At 38.3% G+C, this 22,656-nt stretch overlaps 1 protein-coding gene across 1 annotated transcript; it reads left to right on the top strand.

Annotated features, from left to right (window-relative positions):
* The first annotated feature begins 228 nt into the window (after window positions 1-228).
* Window positions 229-22,609, top strand: LOC583100 (hamartin). The gene is made up of 19 exons (XM_011664886.2): window positions 229-350; window positions 2,786-3,027; window positions 3,739-3,842; window positions 5,932-6,084; window positions 7,055-7,120; window positions 7,181-7,325; window positions 7,847-7,995; window positions 9,063-9,136; window positions 9,730-9,917; window positions 10,457-11,248; window positions 12,698-13,571; window positions 14,045-14,225; window positions 14,670-14,833; window positions 15,754-15,850; window positions 17,008-17,103; window positions 18,481-18,622; window positions 19,402-19,490; window positions 20,359-20,427; window positions 21,419-22,609. The coding sequence occupies exons 2-19, from the start codon at window positions 2,913-2,915 to the stop codon at window positions 22,310-22,312; spliced, it is 4,392 nt and encodes a 1,463-aa protein (XP_011663188.2). The 5' UTR covers window positions 229-350; window positions 2,786-2,912; the 3' UTR covers window positions 22,313-22,609.
* The last annotated feature ends 47 nt before the right edge of the window (window positions 22,610-22,656 follow it).

Raw genomic sequence — 22,656 nt, 5'->3', positions numbered from 1 at the left:
GTTCAGGCATATACAATCAATATAATTCTTTCTCAAAATATAATGAGACAGAAATGAATAAGAGATCGAGGCCAAATAAAAGAGTTACCAAATATTATGAATATGATTTTGATTATGCTTGTGGGAAAATACTTTTTTAAGTGACATTAGGGTTGGGGAGGGGTGGCGTAAATATGTGCACCCCCCCCCCCCCCCCCTGAAAAAACACCTTCGACGATACCGATGCATGTGCTGCACCAAAATATCGATCGCTAGGCTGACGATGTCACATGATTTACAATGGCGACTTGCATGGGTGCATTCTCAGACAGGCTAACGAAGGTAAACCGACCCGTTGTTACCGAATTGTGGTATGTTTTTCTCAATGATATTGAAATATTTGTAATTGTGTAGGTGGGATTTATTCGCTGTTATAATTTCATTGATATTAATATATGCCTAGATATTAAAATTGAACTTTAATTAGTACGTGAAACTTGATCGGTATACAGTGACAGTGATGCAAGTGATGTGTACGTGTGTCTGTCGCCTTAGCTCTGGGGGTATTCTGTTCTGTCTGCTGCCCAACACTTCGGGCAGTAAGACGGCCCTTGGCACGGCGAGGCGCTAACTCTTGAGCAAGCGATACCTTCTAGTGACTCGGCCTCGGTTTGGCTTAAACTTTATTGAAGTCACTTAATTCGGTCCAGTCACACTTCTGTATTGAAAGTTGAAAATAATCATGATCTTCTCTATCCATTCAAATTTATATGAGCTTTAAATTAAAAGGAAATCTAGAGGTCTAGATCTATCATCTAGATCTAAAATAAAAGTTGAAAATTTAATTGCAAACAACATGCAACAGTGGAAGAAAGCGGAGAAGCAGACCGTTAAAAGTTTTGAATGAAATCTAACTAAAAATTAGAAAGTAAAACATTTTGAACAGTTGTAATCACTATTACGGGAGCTTCAAATTGGCTGAATCGGTAATAGGCTTGAGTCGGTACGGTCGATCACACCGGGACCCGACCGTTGCCGTCGGGTCCCGGTTTCGTTTTTTGAGAACCGGCGCTCCGAAAAAAATAATGAAATATGTAAGAAATTGCAGATTTGCACACCACTAAAATCAATCCACCCTAAAACTTAAGTATTTAATTGTTACCAATCGTATTCTAGCTCATCCAGAATCAATCCGAACTGCTGATATAAATATGGGTTGCAAAGCAGTTCGCCCCATGGGGTTGTTGTTGCCAGCTGCTAGCTAGCTACTGTACTGGCCGGGTCTCTCGGCAGAATTAATAATTCAGGTTGAAAGAAACATTAATGTTTGAATAATAAAACGACTTTCTAAAAAGTACTTCTTTACAACATACCGATCGAATAATTGTTAAAAGACAAAATATATATTTTTTCTTTGATTTTGAACACCGCATGCTTCTTTTAAAAGCTGAAAATGACTTGGTAATCACAAGAAGTTTCGATATGGATAGCTGTTGCAATGCAAGTTCAGACTAGTCTCGGAAAAATGCGCAGTGCTCCTTGTTAGCTATAATGCAGGTATGCATGTGTTGATTTATTTGACTGATAAAAATGTCACTTTTAAGGGACATACTGATGATATGCGCTTTTTATAGAGGCAAGTGACAAATCCTGCGAGCTGATTTCGGGACACCGGGTCCCGACCGGTGCAAGGCCGTCGGGACCCGGTTTATGAAAATCCCGACCTGACTCAGGCCTAATCGGTAATGTCACTGTGATTTAGTGCCAGACTACTCTCCCATAATTTGTTCCAACATACGTACACACAAAATGACTAAAAAATGTAAGTTTTGTTCAAAATGTATGACTTTGGATCATGGATGGTTTCTCTTTTAAGAGGACCTTTGATAACACTCCATAATATATTTTGAATAATGCCCAAAGGGTGAAGGCATTTGGGAGAAAATGTTTTTGTACACAATTAACAAAAGGGAGAGTTGTCCGCGACGACGTCACAATCATAATCCACTCACCAAATTAGGCCCGAGTCAAAATGGTTCCCCGCTCGGTCCCTGACCGTCACGCCGAAAAGCCAGGTTTAAATATTCAAGTTCGGGTATTTCAAAATTAAATTTCACGCTGATATTTTATCCAATTTAGTGATCTCATATTTCAGACATTCAAAACTTTGTTATTATTTGTCTGATTTAAACAAAACTTTCACTCTGTTTTTGTGATTTTTCTGCTTTCTTTCAAATAAACTTATTATAAGGGTTGGATTGCCCTTTCAAGTTTTAACTTTAAGATTAAATTAAGCCTAAACGTTGGCTTTGTCTGTCTTTGAGATTGATGAGTCGATTACATTCCTGCCAAGCACTTCGACCTTGTCATGACAGTGGCACTTAACATGTTTAATTTGCCTAAAATTCTGAACCTTTCCCTGGGGAATTGTATACGGTAAGTGAAGTTTTCATTCCAATATCATACTGTCAAATGCACCAGTCATCGGTGATGACAGCTTTTGATTGGATGGTCATCCGCGGTGGGTGGGGGACATGAGACGGGTGGGGGCATAAACTACTACACTGACCTAAATCTCTACACTTTTGAGCTTTGATATGTCACCCAACAACAAAAATATAAATTCCTCTTAGTCTTACCAACCCAGTGGGGGGGGGGGGGGGGGGGGGGTAAAGTCTCCTCTTATATTATCATACCGGTAATAATTGGGAAAATTATTTTCGAACATAACCCCAGAACTACAGTGGTTGAGATTTGAGTGACAGTTCTGATAATCATACTATTTTTATCCTTTTCTTTTGTACAGGAATGGAAGCCAGGATTTTGATGCATTAATGTGTAAAATAATTTCCACAAGAGCTTGGATCCAATACCCTTTGTGTTTGCTGGAAGATCGCCACTCATAAATCTCGTGCTCTAGATAGTGAACAAAGATGGCGCACCTTCAACACATGACAGAGCCCACAGCTCTCTTTCCCCATCTCGAGTCTAATGACCTTCACACTGTGAAAGAGTTCAAGGCTTTGATCCAGGATAACCTCACATCAGGTCAGAGTTCATGAATATTTATCATGGCATCCATATTTATCTTATCAATATGTCGTCAATATGTATCATGTCATCAATATCATGTCATCAATATTCATTATGTCATCAATATTCATAATGTCATCAATATTCATGATTTTCATAATGTTATCAATATTCATAATTTATCATCATGTCATCAATATTCATAATTTTTCATCATGTCATCAATATTCATGAACTTTCATCATGTCATCAATATTCATGAATTTTCATCATGTCATCAATATTCATGAATTTTCATCATGTCATCAATATTCATAATTTTTCATCATGTTATCAATATTCATAATTTTTCATCATGTCATCAATATTCAAAGGAAATATTCTGCTCCTACCACTTTATCCCCACAGAAATGTAATGGTACCCAGGTGTGAAAACCCAGTTTATACTTTGATCCCTAAGCCCTATTCCTCTAACTGTAACTATTTTGTTGTATCATTATCTTTACACCATAAGGGAACTATTACCCCAATACTGATAATTCCTTGAGGTCTTATGAATTTGCTGTTAATCTGAAAGAAACCTGATTTTTCCATTACATACAATTTTGTTTTTATGTGTGTGTGTGTGTGTGAACCATCGTCCCAGTTCTAATAATGCCTAACGTAATGCTATTAATCTAACATCATATAATGCAAAAGAAACTGTGGTTCTGTTGTACTTTGCAGCTCGTGAGCCTTCCTTCTTGAATGCACTGGTAGACTTCTACATCTCGACCAACTCCCCCCAAGCCCTGGATATCCTATCTGGACTCAGAGAACCTCTAGACAAGGTATTCTTTCAATGAAGTAATTAAAGACTGTCTGTACTAGTTTGGCCAGGAGGGATTAGACCACACAGCGTGATCACTGACAGGTGGCTATCTCATCAACTCAGCTCTCAATTAACATAAGAAAAAGAGGACCATGGGGGACCAACAGGCACCGATTAGGCATTGTTTTCTATATAGAGGGAGCAAGTAGCTTTAAGTAGTTTAGTGGGGCTTTAAAGCTTACAATGTTTTGAGTAACATGGTGACACTTTTATTATACAAACACAAACACACAGACATACATTTATTTAGTCCATTAGTTGAGGGGAAATTGAGGGAAGCTTTTAATTTCCAACATGGCTTTAAAATTACCTAGGAATTTTAAAGTATGTTCAAAATGTACAAAGTTCAATTTCAAACTATTGGAAAAACTATATTCTCAAGGGAACTGTTTGTCTATAAGATTGTGAGAAGAACTTTTAACTTTATCATGATTTATCTTTATAATATCCTGACGAGAGAAAACCTTTGCTCTGCTGACAAAATTCTTTTTGTACAATATTGAGCACATAACTCATGGGGAGAGCATTCATTCCCAGTGGCTGCTACAAGGTTTGGAATGGCCTTTCATGCTTTATCCAAGCAGCTCTTACCATGCAATTCTTACAAAAAAAGCGCCAAAGACACATCTCTTTAATTTTAAATCCTCGCCATTCTGATGTACACGTAATGGAAGTTTCTTCTTAAACTATTTGATATTATAATGTATATAGAGTGGTGAAGTGTGACGTCATCAAAAATAATTTCCAAATGTCGACAACCAATCGAATATGTTAAGTATTGGTTGAGATATGACCATCTGAATGAATATATGTCCTATGGGAACTAACCATTAGGAGCCAGAGCATATAACACTGAGTTCCTATGGGGAGTATATTCATTCAGATGGTCATATCTCAGCCAATACTTAACATATTCAATTGGTTGTCGACATTTGGAAATTATTTTTGATGTTCTTTCGGAATATGAAGAAAAAATTAAGAAATTTCAAAAATAGATTTTTATGACGTCACAGCTTCGGTACTCTATACCATGGGCAGTGCACCTACAAAATTTAACTGGTTGTGTATTTATTTTGGAGCAAGAGCCTTGTGCGTCTTATCTGGCGGATACCAGTGCTACAGAAGAAACTTGTATATAAAGACTGCTAAAGGGAGACATGGAAAGTGGTCTTTACAGGCAGGTGGTCTTTATGTACAGGTTCCTTTAGTACAGGTTTCAATGCGAATCTGTATTCAAGGGAAAAAAAAGAGTGTGGTCTTTATAGACAGGTGGTCCGTCTTTATGTACAGGTTCCTTTAGTACAGGTTTCAATGCGAATCTGTATTCAAGGGAAAACAAAGAGTGTGGTCCTTATAGACAGGTGGTCCTTCTACACAGATGGTCGCTAAATCAGTTTGCCTGTATCATTGTTACTCTGGTAGAGATGATTTCAAAGCTACTGGTTTCATCATATGACCCACTCATGATCACGCCATAGTTTATTGGCAGCTGCTACTAGACGAGGTTAATACCATTAACCGTGAGCCAAGTAGGTGTTGACTATCATGCAATACAGTGTTAAACAAGCCTTCTGGTTCTCAACAGATGATAATAGGGACTTTTAGATTTGCACAACGACAACGTGGATTGCTACGATCGACGTCCTTTTAATGCACTGCCTTGAATGGACGTCACACGTATCAGTCGACGCAAATCTAAAAGTCCCTATTGTGTGTTTAGAGCCAAGAGGGCGTTAACTCATATACTTTAAAACAGAGGTAATGCCATTCTTGCTCCAAACAGAAGATACAATCAAAACTGTCTTTGCAACCACCTCTAGATATATAAAGGCCTCCTGTCTGTAGTGGTCACCTCTGTTGCCTCCTCTAGAAGAAAACATGTGTAGAAGAACCTGTCTATAATGGTCACTTACTACAGTGGCCCCTTTTTGTGCTTCCCTTGGGTGGCCTTAATAGACAGGTTTGACTATATATATGCAAATTGCAAAGTTCCTTCAATGATGCGGTTCCAATTACAGTCTTATCTTACCGTGTTTTTATCTCTATAGCCTTTGATGGACAAGCTTAATGAGTGCATGAAGTACCGTCATAGCCGTCTTCCAGCCCTGATCCTCGTCAGTCACATCGTGAGACACCAGCCCTCCTGGCTACACAAGATTGTTCAGGTTCCACTCTTCACCTCCATGATTCACTGTCTGAAGGTAATCCTCCAAATACTCTACAAAAGAGAGGGTTTCATCCCAGCGTGTAAAGTTATTTGGTGAACATACAAAGCAAAAAGATAAAGTTGAGTTCTTGGCATGCGATTACATTGTGAAAGAAACGTTGTGGAATCGATCAGAAAATCGATCAGGAAAATGGTTTATAATGCAAGTTTCTGGAATCATCAAAATAATAAGAAATATGCCCCAGTCTTGGGAAAGTTACGAGCCCTGTACACAGAAAAATTTATATTGGACTACACAAATATGTGGTATAGAAATCAGACCCGTTTTTTTTATGATGTTACATGCCATATTTAGAATGTTTAAGCATTTGAAGAGCCATGCCTTTCAGGGAACATTTTTAATCTGATGTTCTTCCACACTTGCATAATACAATGGTAACGCTCACAAATTATTTTTCACCTCCTCCCAGAACTCGACCTCCTCTTAAAGATTACTACAATAGAGAAATACCAAGGGTGAATTCACACTGACATAGGTTAGGGGTATCGTTTTTCAGGTTTTTGTCTGAACTCAGGTCCTGTTCGTCTATGTTTTAATGTAAAGTGATATTTTTTCACTTTACACATTTTAGGATGATAATAATTGCAGGGGCTGACGAGGCTTCCCTGGGTAACAAAATTATTATTATATTAAATATCTCTGCAGAGTAAGAAAATTGCGACATTAAATTCAAACAGATACATGTGGATCTTTGAAAGATTGTATTCTGTTATTTTAGAGGAGGCGTGATAGCTCAGTCGGTAGAGCAGTGGTCTCGTAATCCGGTGACCCAGGTTCGAAACCAAGGCGATGCGCTAGTGCCATTTGGTAAGGCATTAATCCTCATTACCAGGTCCCTTGGAGAGGACCTAAAGCAGTTGGCCGTCTGGCTGCTTATTTACAAGCATTTATGCTTTCTTAGCAGTAAGGTAAAATAACCACCATTCAATATTATTCTCTTCAGGCCGATACTGATATCCCAGTACTGATGTGTGGCATCCTGACGATTACCACGCTCCTTCCCATGATTCCATGACTGCTTTCTTAGCAGTAAGGTAAAATAACCACCATTCAATATTATTCTCTTCAGGCCGATACTGATATCCCAGTACTGATGTGTGGCATCCTGACGATTACCACGCTCCTTCCCATGATTCCAAGCAAGGTCGGGCCGTTCCTCCACGACATCTGTGAAATCTTTGCGCGCCTTGCCTCTTGGAGTGTTAACAAACCAGGTACAGCTATGGGCATGTTCTCTTGCAAAATTTCACTACTTTGATAATGGCCAGGTCAGACCCCACTGACAACGATAACGATGGACTATATGCTTACAATTAACAACTTAATTATTCATATCCTTACCAAGTTTTGTCATTTTTTATATGTGTGAAAAAATTGACTTGTCCTGACGTATGTTTCTTGAGAATGTGACATATTAAAGCAAACCTCTAAAGGCATTCAACAAAGGCCCTAATTCTGATATTTGTTTCATATTTTTTTGAAGGACTTGAACATTTAAATTATACATATGTTAATTAATATTGCTAATAATAATAATAACTAACACAAAGAAAGTCCCTATGCACTTAGAAAAGAAGGAAATAAAGATATGGCAGAATAGAAATGAACATTTATGCCCGATACATGAAAATAATTAATTGTAAAAAAAACTAATGATGCATTGCTGCATATAAAACAGCAACTAGAGCTCAGCTCTAAATCACCAATGCTTTTATTTCCCCTTACTTGTGTGCAGGGGAAGTGCATGATGTGCACCAGCTCCACCTGCAAGCGGCGGTGTATGCCCTCTTCCACAGACTGTATGGCATGTACCCTTGGAACTTCCTGGAGTTCCTCCAGAGTCACTTTGCCAACAAGGAGAAGGAGTTTGAAGTGGCAATCTTGGTGAGTAGGAAGACATGGGTGGTGTTTCACAAACCCTTTTTTCAATGACAGATGACAAAAATCAGTGACAAATCTGCTGATAACCAATCAGAAGCAAGGATTTCAGTAGCTTATAACAAAAACTGTCATCTGTCACTGATGACAAGTTTTGTGAAACACCCCCAGGGTGTAGGAGTTTTGACAATGGTTTGATGTTAATACCTCAGCTACAACAACGAGACTGATACTAGACCAAGACAACAGACTGAAACAAAAGTTACAGTAACCTGAATGGCAATGAATCATTTTTTTGTGTGATGCCTATCACCTAATGTTGGTTTAGAAATGCCCGTTTTTTAACAATAGTTTATTGGAAATCGAATTAACTTAGGTGCTACTGTCTAGGAGGAATAATTCTCTAAGGAGTGTCTAAAGGTTGTATGTATTCATGGATTAATGGTCTTCATTTGTAATGATCACTGAAGCAAATCATATATATTGGAAATTTAAACTATTTTTTGTATTCCCCAGAAGAATATAAATGGGAGTGTAGTAGAGAATCTTTTTTGTGGATTTATCTATTTTTTATTTGGTTACTGATGGTGAAAAACTTCTTTTCGAAAGCGACTAGTCAAAGCAGGCTGATATAACCATTTATAGGCAGTTGATTCGTAATCTGTTAAATATGTTATACCTAATGCTGGGTTGAGTCTCATCATGTATGATTGAGTGACAACTGAGACCGTGAAGTCCACTGTTTAGATTTCATGTGCTTTGTTCCTTCACCTTCTACTTATATTGCTTGATTTGCGCTTTCTGTTCATTCTTTCGATTACTCTTGATGAGTGCAAGACGATGTATGTATGTCTGTATTTATCGCTATTCTCTGTTTTGATCTGTAAAAAAAACTATAAACCACTGACTTACTACATATGATAGCGTTCGTTCCCTAAACACGACAGAAGAGCGGTATTGCCGTAATTCTCCCGCCGTCTTTGCTTCCATCATGTTTGCGTAAGGGCTCTATTAACTTTGTAAGTAAACATAGAAGCGATTATGAAATCAACCTGTCTTGTTTGATCCCTCAGCCTATGTTGGAGAGAGTGAGAATGCACCCACAGTTGATTGTAGGCCAGAAATCCAAGGAAACAGAATTATCAAGGTGAGTGAAAGCTCTGTTAATACAACCAAAAAACATAGATATTGCATTTTATGTCCGTTAGACACAATAGTACAATCAATGAAGCAATTTTCTAAAACACCTCGGCTGGTAATCATCACAGTGTTCATTAAGTCCAGGTGAAAATGGGTAATATTCCACTTATTTTTGGAGCACCGAGGATCAACCACTCCAAACCGTGCTAACCCCCAACCCCTCCCCCCCCCCCCACTTTTTTTTACTTGTAAATGAATGACAACAAAGGCCTTATGCGTATTCACTAAGCTCTGTGTAATGAGACAGGAAATGTGAAACGCATTACTCTTTATCTCTTAAAATTATGCCTCAGTCACGGTGCTGCGGCATACCTGATTGAGGCTTAATACTGCAATGGATTTCTCATTTTCATTTTATGAAAACTTGAATTTTTTCAATGTTTACATTTTATAAGAGAATTACCCTTAATTTAGATGACATGAAGAGATTGACATGTGGCGATCTTCAAATCAGTGGACTTTTTACAAGCATTCTAAACTAAGTGCAGCTTTATGAATAGTAAGCATTATCTTTGATCATTAACTACTGTTTTGACACAGATGGAGAAAGATGGAGGTTCATGACATCCTCACAGAATGTGCCAGGGTGTGTCTGGACACCACCGAGTCCACTCGAGATGACCGGTCAACCTGTGGTCTCTCACTGTCCGAGTCTGGGTTCAGCGCAGCATACAACATGGCGACGAGGAGCAACGTATCCTCATCGTGCAAGATGTCATCCCCTGCAAGTGAGTATCCATGGAATTTCTTTGTTCCAGTCTGGATGTTTTCAAAGCATGAAAATATGTAGTACAAAGATAATTTTTTTGGAGTACAAGTATGAAGAATAGAATTTAGTAGGTTAGTAGAGCTTTTGTGTTTTGTGGCATACAACATGGCAACGAGGAGCAACGTTTCCTCATCGTGCAAGATGTCATCCCCTGCAAGTGAGAATCCATGGAATTTCTTCGTTTCAGTCTGGATGTTTTCAAAGCTTGAAAATTTGTAGTACAAGTATGAAGAATAGATCTAGTAGGTTAGTAGAGCTCAGCTGTAGACCTGCTGAGTGCCTGACATACTGCTTGCAGCACTCTCTTGCTATTTTCAAACTTTTATGGTTTATGCTCAACTGCAGGACTGAAACTATGAACAGTGTCTTTTGCTAACACCACTGTATCTACTAGGCCCTTTTTTGGGGTATAATGTATTGCACTGGCTGATAATTCTATGTTCAAAATCAATTTCATAGCATTTCTTTCAAAATTTCTCATTCCTTTTTATGTCTTAGCAATACCACCTTCCAATGATGCCCAGATCCTTCCAACCAGTAAGCAAACTACTCCTTCAAACCTCACCAAGAAACCTGACCCCACATCCAATCTGATCTCATCACAAGCCATCCTCTCTGCCATGTGGAGTCCAGCGGTAGACTGCGGCCTCACGACCCCGCCCACATCCCACCCCCCCTCACCGGGAGGTAGCATGATGGACCTTAGCCTCACCTCCTCCCTCCAGATGGGGTACGGTGACCCCTCGAGTTCCCTCACCACTCCCCGAGACTCGCCCCACTCCACCCTCGGGGAGGAACAGCCCCATCGCATCCTGAACATCAGCGATGGCAGCACGCCCAACAAGTCGGGCCGCAAATCCAGGGGGAAAGGCCCCGGTGCCTTGCCAAGATACCCTCCAAACATCCTCCAGCGTACGACCTCTGCACCATCTACTCCAGGGTACGATGCCAGCTCACAGTGGCTTCCGGCATCCCCCATCCGCAAATACAGCGCAGATCGGACTATCTTCAATTTTGGCAGCAGGGCATCGGCGCAGCACCAAACATCAAAACCCTCGGACAATGCAGGCAAGACGTCAGCACCAAGATCAAGACGGTCTTCTGGGAAAGGGTCAGGGATAGAGGAATCGGTCCTGGAGGATTCCATCGAGGAGGAAGAGAAGGATGGCCAGATCAAATGTCCTAAACCGAGACAGGAGGACAACTCTGAAGATCAAGAGTCCTCCTCGGTGTCTCTCAAAGATCTTCCAAGCTTGATCAGACATCTCTCTGATGGCCATCTGCGATCAGGTAAGAACTTCCTTATGGATGATTTGTAAAAATTGCACATATCAGGGGGTCAGTGACACAAAGACGTATCTCCATATTTTGCCAAAATGAGTATTTGATATCAAAATGTTCAGAAAAATGTGGGCTTTCCAGGAAACACAAAGACTTAACTCCACCCAACACCCCATTGAAGTCAATGGCTAGTGAAACATAGACTTAACTCCTTAAGGCCCAAGTGCTCAGTGACACATAAAACACTTTTTCTCAAAATAGAGTTACGTCTTTGTGTCACTGACCCCTCGATATGTAAATGCATCTGAATGCATCTGTAAAAAGTAGCACTGATTCTATATGAATTCATTTTTTAAATACAAGATTTCCAAATGATAAAATGTATTGCATTTTGTGCATTACATGTATGTAAATATTTCAGAATTAAGCAAAATGTAATGAGCTGAAAAATGAAGATGTGCAATCTTAATAGCATCATCTTAAACACAATTTTTGAAGAGCATTGGGGATTAAAATATTAATGAGCATCAATGCCAAAGAAAAAAAATTTTGCAGGCTACAAAGCTAGAAAAATGTTTTTTTTTAGCAGTAACCATATTAAATTTTTCTGGCCGTATTCTACTGGAATTAAAGTTTCTTAAAGTCAAGCTGAATGAAGGAAGTTCTAAGTCTAAGTTTAAGTTTCTAGAGTATAAATTTGATTGTTTATTCCATTTTATCCTTTTAATTAACATGACTGAAATGCAGGCCTGATAAAAACCCGATTTAAATCGGTTTCCCGATTTTTTTGATTTTTCCCGATTTTTTCCCGATTTTTTTTTTCTTCCCGATTTAAAAAAAACAAAAAAACAAAAAAATTTTTTTTTTTTTTTTTTTTTTTTTTTTTTACCAGATTTTTTTTTTCTTCCCTTTTTTATCCTGATTTTCCTGATTCCCCCCTTATTTTCTCTATTCTTCCCTATTTTGCCCTATTTTTTTCTCCCAATTTTCTTACTCGAAAGGGAGGAATGTTGTTAGATGCCGTTTTTTCCCCGCGAATCGCCTTTTTTTTTTTTTACTCAAGGGGGGCGTGGTTGAGGGGAAAACAAAAAACCTATTTTTTTTTTAGTGCTCACTATCACCCCTGGAAATGGAGACATTCTCAGCATCTGGTTTTACTATAGTTAATTAGTGCTATACGGGCTTCGCAGTTGTAAATGTGATGTTATTAAAAAGTGAAGATTATAATTTATTTGGAATTTTCCTTCAGTGACCCATTTTACAAAGCCTTTTTTCAATGACAAATGACAAAAATCAGTGACAAACCTGCTGATAACCAATCAGAAGGAAGTATTTCAGTAGCTTATAACAAAACCTGTCTTTTGTTTTGTGAAATGCCAACCTGGTCTTTCAAGAAGATGAATAGTTGCTTTGAAAGAAAATTGTTGAATATTTTTGCTGGTGCATTTTTTTCTATAGATGATGCAACTAACGCAGAGGTGTCTTCCATCGTGAACAGTCCTCAGCGAAATGTAGGCGAATTCATGTCAAAGGTCATAGCGGGGCTGCATCATCACAAGGAGGGCATTGGTGACTCTGGCCACCATGTCATGAACAGCACTCCAAAGTACGATGTGGAGAAACAGAGCGGTCAGGTGGTCCGTGGCACTGCAGAAGGTGCCGACGATATCACCATGTCTATGGAAGGACCCTGCGCTGAGATGAAGGGAGGTGAGATGGAGAATGATGTGAGAGGAGCGGAAGAAACGGGCGTGGCTGGTGTGGATAGCGCGTCAAATTCCGGTGAGGCTGGCGCGTCGTTTCGTGACCTGAACCTTGAAGAAGAGACCAGTCCGTCCCAGAAAGACTTCCAGAAGGTCAGCCATAATCTCTTCGGAGAAGGAACAACTAATGGAATTGCTCATCGAGAAGAAGATATTGCGAGGAGAGAGGGTGCTACCAAAGAGGGAGAGATGAAAGAAAACTGTGAGGTATTGGATAAAAACATGGATAGTGCCCTCCCAAGGCAGCATAGAGGGAATCAGGGTTTCACGCCAATACGTGATTACTCCGTAGACAGCATGGAGTCACCATACCCTTCTGAAATGAGCACTGCGTCCCAGCAGGCGTACATTTCAATCGATCACATGCTCCGACAGGCCTTGCCTTATTACATGTACCCTCCGAACATTGGGACTCCTGCACCCCCGTCACAGGAAAGGGGGGATGAAATATCCCTTGCGTCCTTGGATTTGAGCCGAAGTGGACCCCTTCATGCTGTGTTTTCACCCGCAGAGATGTTGGACAGACACATCAGTATGAGTGATGAGGTTCATGATAAAGAACTCAGTAGGTAAGCTTCTGAAGAATTATATTTTCAAAAGAGTTTTTTCTTTGGTTGGAGTTTTAATAATAGAAATTGAATTCTAGAGGACCAGCCAATGTGTTTTAGCACATTGCTCTTCCTCTCTTTCCATTGATCTTTCTTGTCAACTCCAGGGGGTGTTTCACAAAGATCCTATCAGTCAAACTTAACTCTAAGTTGGACTTAAAAATTATGGAGAGCCGTTTGTAGCCTTAAAATAAAATATATCTTTGATAATAGAAAATATGAATGATTTGAATCAACATTTTATGCCTTTTAAAATAATTTTTACAAAATATTTTCATAGATGCTAACAAATTTCCATAATTGTTAAGTCCAACTTAGAGATAAGTTCAACTTAGGATCTTTGTGAAACAACTCCCCGATTCTCTAAAGCTTCTTTTAGTCATTTTATGAAGTTGTGAAGTTGGTAATTTGGGAAATCCCCTTTCAATCTGCAGGCTACCTCTTACAAGTCAGAAGTCCGTCAACTGGACCCACTATGGGGGTTCCCCTCCTGCCGATGAGATCAACCTCCTGAAGGGACAGCTCCAACTCCTTCACAACCAGCTGCTCTATGAGAGGCATAAAAGAGAGGTCCATGCAGGCAGGAATAGGAGACTTCTTGGCAAAACACACAAGGTATGATACATTTCTATAGGAATAATGATAATATTCAGTTCTTGTATAGCGCATAATACTTTATGAAATAACATCTCTATGCGCTTCCAAAGAGCTGATTATTACCCTAGCTTAAACTCCGGCAGCCGTTATCAGAGCGGAGAGTATTTCAAGGAATAATCCTACCAGGTACCCATTTACCTCACCTGGGTTGAGTGTGGCAAATGTAGATCAATGTCTTGCCAAAGGACATTAGTGCTGCGTTGTTTATTAATTTCAAGTGGTCATGCTTGCAAGGTTTATTGCCAGTGCATTACATAAAAAGTGTAATCAAGTATGATTGTTGGTTATGACCTGCCAGAGGTAATCAAATTGGTACTCAAGTACAGTGTAGCTCCTTCACGGTTCAGTCTGTGCCTTGGGTATTGGAAGAATCTCAGTACCATTCTCTTTCTTTTGCGACAGGCTAAAGCATACGAGGAGCTGAACAGCGCCATGAAGGATCAACTTCGGCTCCAGGAGAATGAGATTGTGAGGTTGTCTGCAGAGATCAACCAGGTCAGGCAAGAGAATAGACAACTCAGTATAGAATGCCATCATAAGGACAAAACTTACCAGCAGGATGTACAGTGAGTATATTGGTGTAATTTCTGAAAAATGTGTTAGGTGCTGTTTGTATATGAATCAAGTTTATTTGTGTTATATTCGCATCTTAGGAACAGGGGATGAGTGGTTAGAGAGGCAGGTACTAGAGGGAGAGGAAGAAAGAGGAGCACGCGTTAGCAAATGTGAAGTACAGGGGTGTATTGTGTAAAAAAAAATTGGTATGTGGCACATGCAGACCTGCAAACCAGTACGATTTAGTCATATTTCGTACGATTTTTAGAAGCAATACGACAGTACAATTTTCCTCAATAAAATACGATTTTCAATTTTTTTTTTTTTTTAAGAATAAATTTTGTGTGTGTATGCGCCATTTTCAATGGCAAAATGCCCATTCTGTCCTGTAAAGTATCCTACAAGCATCTCACATCGGCAATTTGGGGATCTTCATTGGTTCATCGGACACACCAGTCATGACAAAATCATGCATATTCAACCAATGGTCCATTGAAAATTTTCTTCCTGTATGTAGGAACGGTAAGAGGCATTGATCCGCGTAACATTCCGTGTTTATTTTTTAAGAATACAACTTTTGGGATTGAAGAATACAGTTTTTGAACTCCAGAGGTTGGCAAGTCTGCTTGATGTGCTTTGACAATGATTAATTATACATTACAGTCTCGTTTGACTTTTGTGATGTGAAGTCAGTGCCTTTTCTTTGGAACTGTTCTTGAAATTTGATTGACTTGGGCGACTATTTGACGTAAGAATATTTACTTAATAGAGGATTGACACACGTAAGTCTATGGAGAAAAAACTGTGACTTTAAATTTTCATCACCTTAAGAGATTATTCAACATGTGATGTCGGCTTCTGCGAGGTTGACTGTAAGTATAATGCATGCAGATTTACATGTCTTTGTTTTCTTGTACATTTTTCACAAAAGAAAATTGGAATCTGAAAAGGTACACTTGATGGAATGCAAAGAAGAACTGAACAAACTGTTAGTCACTCACAGACTGGAGGTGGAGAAAGTTAAAAAGGTGCGTATTCCACTTTTATCAATTTAAAGATAAAGTTGAGTTCTGGTCATTGCATTGAGAAAGAAACGTTGTGGAATCGATCAGAAAACTCAAAAGGTTGATCATCTAGCGTAATAAGTATTGGTGTGTGCTGCAAGGTCCTGGAATCATCAAAATGATAAGAAATTTGGCCCAGTCTTGGTAAAGTTACAAGCACTGTACACAGAAATATGTATTTGGATCTACACGAACATGTGACATACAATTCTGTCCCGACTTTTATGCTGTTATTCAGGCATTTGAAGACCCATGCTTTTCAAGGCACATTTTTTATCTGATTTTCTTCCACACTTGCATAATACAATGATAACGCTCACAATTTTTTTTTCACCTCTTCCCAGAACTCAATCTTCTCTCAAAGTATAGTATGCTTTATCGGTTAACTCTTTATATGCCACATAAATCATCTCCCTGTGCCACATTGTATTTATCGAGAAAACAAAAACAGAAAGCTTCAATATTATTCAACTTTTTTAAGTGCATTATTAATCTAGTTCAGTATACTATGCTTATTAATTTGAGTATAGTATGCTTATCAATTGAGTTCAGTATGCTAAGCTTATCAATTTAAATATAGTATGCTTATGGATTTTAGTTTAGTATGCTCATTAAATATACTATGCTTATCAATTAAGTAAAGTATGCTTATGAATTTAACATCGTATAATATATCAACTCAAATTATGTGACTTTGCAATTAAGTATAGTATGTTTATCGATTAAGTATTTTTAACGCATCAGCCGTTCAAATTCGTACCACACAACATAACCAGACCTCACTTATTTGTTTTGAAAACACCAAAAGAATTACTTTTGAGAAGATAATAGAATCATTCATAGACATTCACAGTTTAATTGTAGAAAATAGAAGTGCATGTACTATAATTGATTCATCATTTTGGTAATGCAAAATTATGATTTATTTAGAGGTGGCAAGCACAGGTGTAGCATGATTTGCTTTCCAAAAAGTATGTTTTGATTTTTCAACAAACAAAAACAAATACAAACAATGACAAAGAAACAGATGCTCAGCCTTATATTTCTATTTTTGCATCAAAAAATCGACCAGGAGAAACAAAGAGCTTGTGTAATTTCCTATTTTCGTTTGTGTGTTACAGGATCTCAAGATTTCAAATTCATCCCTTTTCGACATTGAGCAAGATTTAGCCAGTACTAGAGCCGATATAGCGACCAATAAACATCTCAAAGATGAGGTAAGTGCTGTAAGAGTCGTCAGATTCATCATTCATGAGTTTGTCGGCCGTTGGTCCACATTGAGTGAAAACGTGGCCTGGTAGCAGCTCAGGTGGTTTTGAAGACCAAATCGAGGGTTCAGTGACACAAAGACATAACTCCATATTTTGCCTAAATGAGTATTTGATATCAAAATGTTCCAAAAAATGTGGGCTTTCCAGGAAACACAGATTTGGATAGTGAAACATAGACTTAACTCCTTTAGGCCCAAGTGCTCAGTGACACCTAAACCACTGTTGAACTCCAGAGGTTGGCAGGTCTGGGAAGTATGAAGATTTAGTTGTTACATCACCAATTAGATGAACTTCTTGAGTGAAACGATTGAGGATATTCAGCACTTAGACAGCTTTGTAAACATGGAATGATATGAGACCATACCCAACAAGTTTATCCCAGAGTTTTCTTCCCCAGCCAGAGCTTTGTGAAATGGCAAATGTTGCAATATGCGAAAAGGCTTTCATTTGAAACTGTGCTGGTGCATTCTTTCAGATCAAGTTTCTTTGTGAGACATTTACACTATGTTGTGTTTAAAATGACGGCCAGAAAATATAAAGATATTTGGCATGTAGATTGGTACAAGGTGAGATCATATTCTACGATTTTCATCCCATTTTGTCTTCACTTTAGGTCATTTTTTAAGACAAAACAGTGGACAAAAAATAAAAACATTACATGAGAATATTGATTTGATTTCCACTTTGAATTGCCAATTTAGAGACTTAAATGATTATCATTTCAAATAAAATCTTTTTTTAAATGAATTTCAGAAGGTACTGCATCAGAAGTGTTTCCAATATTTCTGCTCATTTATTATTTTAAGTCATAGCATTCTGGATCAAAAGATATTGTCAAAACGTCACTATGGGTAACACCAAACTGCTGTGAGTTAATGATCGTTTACTAACATATTCAAATTTTATGCATACCTTTTAAACAAAGGTTGTTCTTGAAAACCAGAAAGCTTGCCTGAGGTTTGCCCGACATCACATCAAGTTGTGTTTGCATACCGGATTCCAAGTGTTGTAGTTCATTCATTAATAATAGGTTAAAGTCCATCTGTACTAGTGTACAGGAGTAATTAGACCACCCTGCAAGGTCACTGGACAGGCGGTTATCTCATCAACTCAGCTCTCAATTAACATAAGGAAAAGAGGATCCTGGGGGACCAATGGTCACCGATTAGGCATTGTTTGTTATATAGAGGGTGCAAGTAGCTATTAGTAGTGCAGTGGGCCTTTAATGGAATAACTCACCACTAGGACCCCAGGAAAGAATCATCCATAAATTTGAATACATTAGTAAACTAGACTATTGTGCATGTGCATTGTCTCTTGCAGATCAAACGTCTTAATAAGGAAATCTTGCTACTGGGGGAGACAAATATCAAGTACAAGGAGAAGCTAGAGGAAAGTAAGCTAAGCAAGGCCTTGGTAGAGGAAGAAGACAAGAGGAGACAAAGCCTCAAGAAAGAATTAGCTGGTGAGAATTTTTTCACTCTATGAACTGAAATATGCAAAAAAATAAATGTACCACAATGATTATTATTATTATTATTACCATTTTTTTCCTATTTTTTTCCCCAGTGGGCATGGGGTACAAGATTGTAATATTTCCAACTTTGTTTATAACCATTTTCTTTTACTTCAGTGAAAATATGTTGATTTTGTTTGAATCATTGGTGCTTTAAGGTGAGGGAATGTTTGTAGATAGGCGAAAGTGGGATTTTCAATTGATAATTCTTGTGCTGATCATGGCCATCACCTTAACATCTTTAGTTTAGCAATACCAGGTGAAAACATATATGATAAGTAAACAAAAATTTAAAAAGCTACGGATTTGGTATTCCACAATATGGTCACAGAGTGAATATTTCTTTAAAGAACAACATTTTCAGTATTTTATGTTTAAAGATTATTATTTCATGCCAACTCTGCAACCCTTTGTTGTTGTTGAAGTGTTGGGTTACACTTATATTAAAGTACAATGCAGTTGGTCACTCTTATTTTCAAAGTAGGCAATGCTCTTTTCTTATTTTTTCCTTTTAACTAATAACTTTTTGCCTAGATTGTCATGATGCTGTGAAGCAAAAGAGTATACAGATTTTTTAAAGTATTGGGTAATACTTGTTATCAGTATCAGTGACATACATACAATGATGGACAGTGCAATCAGAAACACTCTTGCTCTGTTGACTCTTGTTTTCAAAGTAGGCAATGCTCTTTTCTTATTTTTTCCTTTTTTAATAACTTTCTGCCTAGATTGTCATGATGCTGTGAAGCAAAAGAGCATACAGCTTGATGCTGCCAAAGCAAGGATAATCGACATCGATGCTCTCCTAACTCAAAGGGTATGTGATTAATAATCATCATAGCGCTGATGAGGAGTTCATCTTCAAGTCTTGTAATGAAACTGCAATTTACAGGCCTGACAAATACCTGATTTAAATTAGTTTCCCGATTAAAAAAAAAAAAAAAAAAAAAGAAAATCTTCCTGATTTTACCCCTATTTTCTCTATTTTTTCTCCAGTTTTCTTATTCAAAAGCTTTTTTTTTTTTTTTATTAGTCAAGGGGGGGGGGGGGGAAAGAAGGGGAAAAAAAAAATCACCCCTGATTTTAGGAGAAGTTGTCTAAAATGTATTTCAGCCTTTTCTGAATTCATATTTATTTATTGAACTGTCCATTTTTATAGCAATTTTTTCCAGTTACGAGTATCTCATCAAAGCACTTTGCAGTATATCGTTACCTGAATAAAGGCTTGTTCAGATATGTCATGGTAAACTGCCCCCCAAAAAGCAGCAGTTTTTTTTATTCACGTGTAAATAAATGTTAAATGTGCGCAACAAAGGACTCAAGCCTATTCACTGAACTCTGTGTTATTACATACAAAAATTTGATGCTTTAAATATTACACTAGGTCATCTTTAAAAAAAATGCTGCGGTTTTTCTGCGTCATGTCTGGACGAGCCTTAACATCAAATAAAACACTAACATAAATATGCACATGTGGGAGAACATACAGTATAATTGGTAATAACACTGGTATAATATATTACCTTCGTTCTCATACTTTTATGCTTCTGTTCAAACATTTTGGATCTTATATATTTACAAGTTCTTATAGTTAGTGTAAATTTCACTTGTATTTGTAATATCTTTCAACATGAGCTTTTCTTATTCATCTGAGATGTTGCTTTTATCGGAATTTACTTTTGTAGGATCGATCGATAGCAGAGCAGAAGAGATACCTGGAGAGTGTGAAAAGTCTTTCAAATGGAAAGGTTGAGGTAAGTTTCTGTCTGGTCTCAACTACAGTGTGTGTCAGAAAAAGGCTTGATCCTTTGTTTTGTTTTTAGAGGCATTTGTAAATATGGATAGAAAATTATTTATTAATCCTCCTTTTTTATATGATATTCATTTGATAGACAAATGACAAACACACTCTTTTTTGCCTTTTGTTTAACTTCCTACTCACCCCAGTTAATAGTGCAAATGGGTTTTGACCAGGTTACCTACATTGACCTTTGTGCAGTCAACCATGAAATATCAAAAGAAGCGGGGCACGATACTCTACAAAAAACATAACACATATGTCCATATTAACCATTCATTCTTGAAACAAATGACAATTATAAAAGTGTCATCTTTTCTGACTCGCAATATTGATGTTCCAAGTCATTACGTGTTCATGAACTGAACAGGTCAAGCAGGATTGGAAATTAAATGGATCACTTCTGGGTTACCCGCAGTATGAGTTGATAAAGGTTATTTCAAAGTTAAGCTTTGGATTTTGAATATGATACAGAGATCTTTACATATTGTTAGGAACAAGGACATATTCTGAAGATCTGCAAATTAAATTTTCTGTTACATTTTGAGCAGGAGTTTGAACGTCAACTGCATGATGGTAACCAATGTAGCTCTTATATTACAGAATGAGGGAGACATTTTAGAAATTTCAACAACATGAAGATGGTATGTAAAGTACAGCTTGGTAAAAAAAAAAATGCAAAAGCAGGAGAGGAGAGTGAATTGAATCAAATTTATTTATTGTCCACTAAAAAATGGAAACTAATTGCTCACTGGTATAACAAACAATGTACACAATTATAAAAATTATAAAACATAATAACAAAAATAGCGTTACATCCAACAATATATAGAACTTCAAAATGAAAGACTAAATATTTGTAGTTTTATGAAGAAAAAAAAAAGTGGATGAAACGTTCGACATTTCTTTGTTGTTTATGCGTTTCTTGATCTCTCATTGTGTTCCAGGCAATGGAATCAAAGTACAACTCATTGAAGAAGGTCAACCAACGTCTAGAGGGCGATATTCTCAAACTCACCAAACAGAGCACCTCCCGTCACCGTGGCCACGCCCGGCAACGCTCAAATCCAGACGGAGCTCAGCTGGACGATTCTACTTCCAGCTCCGGGATTTCTCGCAGCAGATCCAACAGTCCGCAGAAGACATTTAATCGCAGTGGCAGTACAGGCTCGCAGAAGAGCAGGCCCGATCCGGCCGAGAGACGGACTCCATTAGGAGTTGAGGGGGAAGCTACGGCACCCACAAATTTAAGAACGTCACCTGGGGTGCAGAATACCACTCCTACTTCTAAACGTGCTCTACAGACAAGACAGGAGAGGTCAAAGGCACCTAGTCCACGTGCAGGAGAGTTCTTAGCTCAAGGATCTGCCGCAGCCGTTGCTGCAAAGTCTCGGTCCAGAGAAGGATCTTTAAATGTTAAAACGAACAAGGTGCAGAGTTCCGCGCTAAGATTCAGCGAAGCTTCTCCTTTCCAGCGAGTGCACTCGGGGTCCAGTGCCCCCTCAAACTTAGCTTCCAATGCATCTAAAGGGAACTTACCAGATGAAAGCCACGTCAAAGATGGTGCATCAGCTGCAGCCTCTAACAGTTGTCATTCATGTCCAGAATTTGACAAATTATCACAGAATTCTGCAGGAAGTCTGGCTGGTGGTCCCCTTGTACAGCCTTCAAAGGGCATTGAAGAAGACAGGGAGAGCCCCTCGAGTTCAGAAGAAAGGAAAGCGATTCCAGAGAGAACTGCCATTGTTGATGATATAGGATGTGGAATTGGTAGCCAGGGTATAGCATCGCACTTGGAATTAGATGCAAGTGGGGAAGAGCATGGATTATCTCACTGGTGACAGAATAAACCTGAAGATATTTCATTGACTTAATCACGCAAAAGGCACCTGTATCTAAATTACATGTAGCATTGATGTGATGACCACATTTGCATGTGCATGATGCGTATTGTTTTCCATATTTGCAGCGAGATTTGCTTTTCACACCCTATCGAAGTCGGGATACGTTGGGCATAGGGCCACAAGGAGACCAGCCAGTCCTTTAAAGGGATCGGGCATCTTTGCCTCAGATTCTGAAACAAAATCCTGGATTTAGCTCATGCTGCAATCGTAATTATAACCAAGTCAGGAATCCCATGACTTTTACATGCCGATCGCCTGTCTGATTATCAAGATATTTATGA

Source organism: Strongylocentrotus purpuratus, unplaced genomic scaffold (assembly GCF_000002235.5).
Source record: "Strongylocentrotus purpuratus isolate Spur 01 unplaced genomic scaffold, Spur_5.0 spur5_scaffold_4, whole genome shotgun sequence".
Taxonomy (NCBI): domain Eukaryota; kingdom Metazoa; phylum Echinodermata; class Echinoidea; order Camarodonta; family Strongylocentrotidae; genus Strongylocentrotus; species Strongylocentrotus purpuratus.
The sequence above is the reverse complement of the archived record's forward strand: the minus strand, read 5'-3'. Positions and strand labels throughout refer to the sequence as shown.